The following is a 6013-nucleotide window of genomic DNA, read 5'->3' on the forward strand; positions in this document are numbered from 1 at the left end:
ACAAACACGTACAGAAATATCTAATGGAACATTCTCTCATTCATCTTTAATTCCTTCGTTATCAAACTTTTTCGATTTGATCTCTCTCTCTAGATCTCTCTTTACATATGTGCTAGAAGCTAAGAATTTAATACCAATCTACTAGTGGTGCTAGTAAATAATAGTAAGCACCCCCTATCACAAAACCCTATATAAGCACATCCTTGGCTACCTAAATTTCCCACAACAAAAACTCCAAGTCTCACAACTACTACTAGCTACTACTACTTCCATACCAACCTACAACCCACTTCTTCTCATTGGCATTGTAACATTTCAAGTTATAGAATCAAGAGTACGTAGTGGTCAATTGATCTAAGTGATCAAAAGCTCTCATCATCATCATCATCATCAAAAGTTTTTTGCGAGGTTTCATTTGTTTGAGAAAATGGACAGAGTGACTAAGATGGCATCCGAGAAGCCTGTGGTGATCTTCAGCAGAAGCACTTGTTGCATGTGCCACACCATAAAGACCTTTTTCTGTGACTTTGGGGTGAACCCAACAGTTTATGAGCTAGACGAGGTCCCAAGAGGGAGAGAGCTCGAGCAAGCGCTCACCATGCTCGGCTGTAGCCCTACTGTGCCGGCGGTCTTCATTGGTGGTCAGCTGATCGGTGGTGCCAATGATGTCATGAGCCTTCATCTCAAGGGGTCCTTAATCCCAATGCTCAAGAGCGTTGGTGCTTTATGGGTTTGAGAAACTTTTAATCACAATATTACTACAGAGAGAGCTACATATATATATATATACACTAATAATAAAATGTGATGTTTTTGCTACTAGTTTCTTATAACCGTACGTACCTACGTTAGAGTTTTAAGAGATATTTATCGGAATATGAAAATAGCGCGCTTATTATATATAGAATGAGCTTGTTATAGTTAATAATAAGCACAGCTTAATTAGGCTACTTTCTCCTTTTTTGAAGAAGGTAGCTAATAAGCTAGCTAAATATATTAAATAATACATAATCTACTTGGTGTGTGCTCTAGCTTTTTTGTAACACTATTATATATAAATATATTGTGTTTTGTTTTTTATTATGTATGGATCATAAACTTTGTTGCATTTTCCTCTTAACATTTTTCTCATACCTAATAACATACACGATTATGATTTCATGATTATTATTATTATACATTGGCATCAATCATGATCATGATATCACTATATTTGTTCTTAACGCTTATTACGAAGTTGATCTGTGGGTTCTTGATATGGGTCCTCCTAAATTGACCGGCCGTAAGGATTGAATCTCCTTTTCTATTTCACTATTCCACTTTCAAAATAAACGAGACATAAAATCCTTTGTGAGCGAGAGAAATATATACCAAAGAAAAAGGTTTTATATGCAACTTGATCACTTTAAAAAGACATGATCACTTGAGCATTTTCATGGCCCCCATTAGCAAATTTCCTAATCAAGTAATTCATTACTATTGGATATTGGTGTAGTAAACGCTCTAAAATTGACGCTTCTCTGTTATAGCTAACTCGTATCAATTTCATGGCACTTGACACTTTAATAATATTTTATTTATTTACAACAACTCTAGTATGAAAAGAATATATTAATTTATTCACTCTTTTTTTTTTATCAAAACTAGCCATTAGAAACCTTTTTTTTTTTTACCAATCTTGCATCTGCATGTGTATATTTCATTTATTCTTGGTTGATGGTTTTATAAATAATATTATATACATCCTTTATTCTTTGCTTAATTATGCTTTTATATTGCTTGACTTGAGTACTCCATTTCAATATTATTGAGTATAACTAAGGAAAAAGGGTTCCATAAATCTTATCTATATCATAATTCTTGTTCATTATTATTCAATAAGATATAAAGTTGTTTTATTTTAATTCACATAAAAAAGAGATTTTAGAGTTTTTTTTTTTTTTTTTTTCATTTTTGCATAGCGCGTGCATGCATAGACTAAATATATTAAACTTTTAATATCATTATCCCACATATGATACATGAATTAAATTTATACATCAAAATATAATTCCAACTGACCTATGTGATACTATTTTGTAAAAGAGTGGATCCAACTTAATGTAAATTTAATTGGTTAAATAAAACTATTAATTGGTTAAATAAAACTATTACATTTGTAATGTTTTGGTTCACACATCATTATTCTTACAAGAAATATATATTATATTTTGACCTATTAATCACGTACTTTCCTTTTATAGAAATATTAAACTCGTCAACTTTTTATATGCTTTGGGTGTTTGATAGAATTTTTTTATTTATTAAATTAATAAAAAGTGGTCTGTAAATATATTTATTGTTTATATATAGTACTGAGTGTTCATCGAATCTAATATTTTAAAATTTGACCAATACAATCCATTAGATATTAGATTTTGAAAACCTCATCCAATTTAATACAAACACAGTGGCCACCCAATATTTTTTTCCACCGTTTGCAAAAATTTAAATAATTTATACAAAATATACATCTATTCTATATAATAAGCGTAGATAACGAAATTTTTTTGTTTTAAGAGTTTTTATTTTCTTAATGTTAACTTTAATAGAATATTTTTATATTTAACAGAATATTTTTATATTTAATGGTAGTATGTAAACACTTAAATAAAATAAAATAAATAATTAAAAAAATTAAAATAAGATATTTTTTAGATATTTTACAATGATAATTATTTTAAAATAATAAATAATTAAACAAATTAAAATATGATATTTTAAAGATATTTTATAATGATAATTATTTTAAAATAATGAAATCATATATTTTATAACTTAAATAAAATTTAATTAAATTTAAACTCCCTTATTAGAATAATATTATATTAAACATATAATATAATCTACTATGAATTAGCAAAAAATTACTTTTTTTAAAAAAAACTAGCAAGAAACTAAAATTTAAAATCCACGTATAATATTTAATATTATATTAAACATATAATATATAATCTCTTGTTGTCCCTCCCAAATTCAAAAACTAGAACAAAATAAACTTAAACAAAAATAAATAAATTATTTAATTAAAATGGGATATTTATTTGAAATTTACATGACATTAATATAAATTTAATAAAAATACTTTATAAATTCTATAAATAAATCTAAGAAAAGGTGCATATTCCATGTTGCTTGTATCTAGTATTAGTAAAAATATATACCAATAACATAATACTATAAATATATCAATAATCAAAAGGAAGATATAACTTTTTTTTTTAAACAAGGAAAACATAAATATTATATATCAATACTTAAATGAAAATCTCTTCTATATAAAAAAAATATGTGTAGATAACGAAAATTCTTGGTATTGACGGTTTATTTTGTTAACTTTAACGGAATATTCTAAATATTTAAGAGAATATATTTTTAAAATTAACTAAAAAATAAATATTTATTAATTGTATTAATATATATATTCAAATATTATAAAATATCATAATTATAATAATATTTAATATAAAACTACATACACTACAAGAATTAACATTTTTGCAGGCGCAACCAATAAAGCGCGTGCAAAACTATTACAAACGCACAACTTTGCATCCTCCAGCGCCCACAATTGTGCGTCTGGAAAAACTCATGCAGACGCGACTTTCGAAGAGCGTATGCAAAGAAAAAGTGTTTTGGAGGCACAATTAGTGTGCCAGCAATTAATTATTGAGAATACATCATTCTTTTAAATGCTTTTGCATACGCTTAAAATGCGTTCGCAAAAATAGTTAATATTTTTGCAAACACATTTGAAGTGCCTACAATAGTGTATTTAATTAATTTTTTTAATATAAATATTTGTAGGATTTTAAATATAATTATTATTTTAACTGAAATATTTAAAATAAATTTCATTTATTCCTTTCAAAATATTCTTTACATGATATTGTTTTCTTCATCTATAAAAAATGTTTCTTACATAGTTGTGAGAACATTTCATTGAGCTAACTAAGCTCTCAAATACAAGTAGACAACATTAGGGAATAAATTGCTCAACATATATTAAAGATTCAAGCACAAATATTCATATGATGTGATTGAAATTCATACAATATTATCATAAAGTTTCACAAAATGCATCGTAATGATTAGACGATGAAGCATGACTTGATGAGGCATGTGTAGGCTGAAAGTCAAAGCTTGGAAAATGCTTCTTCATCTGCTCCAAAAGTCCAGCAAAATTACCTCGAGTCTCCATTAGCTCTTGTGTTAAGAGAAGCAATGGTAGCAGCTTGATCTTTGTACAGATTATAAGTAGAATTATTAGGTGCTCTTGTCCCACCAATCGCCTTCAGCCTAGGCATTGGCCATTTTCCTTTCTTATATCGTGAATGGGTTCCCAATACCATATCAACAATCTGATCGTCAGACAAAATATCAAGCTGATCAACAGTAATATCAAAACCAGTAGGCTCGCTAATGTTTGTTCTTTGAGCGGTCTGAGAAGAACGCAAGGTGGTCATCTCCTTCTACGTATTAGAAGAAAATAAAAGAGTTAGGATAATAAAACTTCATATACAGAATTGAAATGAAGTTCGTTACATATTTCTCCATTGCAGTTTCATTTGTCCACCCCTTATTTAGACGCCAATGCATATCCTTGAAATTGTCCACCAAGCCAGGCATTTGTTTTGTGATTGGATCCTCCTATAAAAAGATATTGAAAGAATTAGTGACAAATCTAAAATAAATTAAAATGATCAAAATAAAATAAAATAATCATCATATTACCTTGCCCTTCATATGAGAAAAATAAGACTTTGATCCATGACGACTTTCAAATGGCATCATTGAACGATTAGCAGAATTTTGTTCTGATAGTTGCTATAAGAAATTAAAATAATTGTTAAAAGTAAATTAAACTAAAAACTAACATTGTTATATTTAATAACACACACCTTCTGCTGTTCTGAACTAAAATAGTCACAGAGGACCAACCAATCTTACATTTGTATATTTTCTGGTAGTTTTCTTTTAGGAGCATTTGGATCCTCCTCCCCATCTAACAATTTCCAATGATTTCTTAAAGTATGGTGCCAACCTCTGAATGACTTCATAGCTAATCTTTCAATCTCATCTAAGATAAGGATGTCAGATCGATCATAAACAAACTTCAAGTGCATAAAAAAGAATGTCAAATAAAAGCTTATCAGTAATCTAAAGTTATGATTATCAACACATTAATCACTACTATTCCCAACAATCTCTTAAAATTGTACACATAACTAGGTTCCAAGGAAAAAGCTAGCATCTCCAAACTTCCTGGCCACACTGAGTATAAATAATCATATACCCCATTAGGTTCTAGATATGGAATATTACCTATCAAAGAAATAACAAAGCCAATCTTTTGAAAGAGGGAAAGAACAACTTACTAGCTAGAAACTAACTTACTTGTAGTCGTTCTAGAATTGAAGTTATGTCTTCTTTCGACACATTATTCCAACGAGTTATACTAGGAGATATCACATCTCGAACTTGTTGCCCTATCATTTTGTTGAAAGATTTTCCATAAGCTTTTCCTGTAGCCGCATCAAATTCTACTACCAATCTATCTTTGGTTTTCTTAATCCTTTTCTCCACATTAGCACCTTTGGATTGGCCTCACACCCTTTTTTTTGTGTCTGTAGCCTATCTTCATTCGAATATCCATTAGGAGCAATCGTTGAAGAGGAAGGCATAATGCTGCAAGAGAAAAATGTAAGAAGTTATCTGCAACTCTATAAATTCAGAATATTTCCCAAAACATAAAAAGAATGAAAAAAAATTAAATTTTGGAAATGAAACACAATGCAAATTCATTTCATCGCAAAAAATATATCAAACAAACTTAATCATTCTCTAATTGTACGCCCTAATTTTCCCACGGGCTATTAGCGAGCTGAGATACGGCCTAAATCATATCAGCCACGTGGATCCCCCATGACCGGAGCTGCTGTCGTCAGGTCCTACCTCGTTAGCTCGGGTATCC

The 6013-nt window shown here is 29.1% G+C and overlaps 1 protein-coding gene across 1 annotated transcript; it reads left to right on the top strand.

Annotated features, from left to right (window-relative positions):
• The first annotated feature begins 209 nt into the window (after positions 1-209).
• LOC133819369 (monothiol glutaredoxin-S2) lies at positions 210-1083 on the top strand. The gene has a single exon (XM_062252595.1). It carries the CDS (start codon positions 428-430, stop codon positions 734-736), a length of 309 nt encoding a protein of 102 aa, XP_062108579.1. The 5' UTR covers positions 210-427; the 3' UTR covers positions 737-1083.
• Positions 1084-6013: the final 4930 nt, after the last annotated feature.

The sequence above is a fragment of the Humulus lupulus genome, chromosome 2 (assembly GCF_963169125.1).
Source record: "Humulus lupulus chromosome 2, drHumLupu1.1, whole genome shotgun sequence".
NCBI lineage: Eukaryota > Viridiplantae > Streptophyta > Magnoliopsida > Rosales > Cannabaceae > Humulus > Humulus lupulus.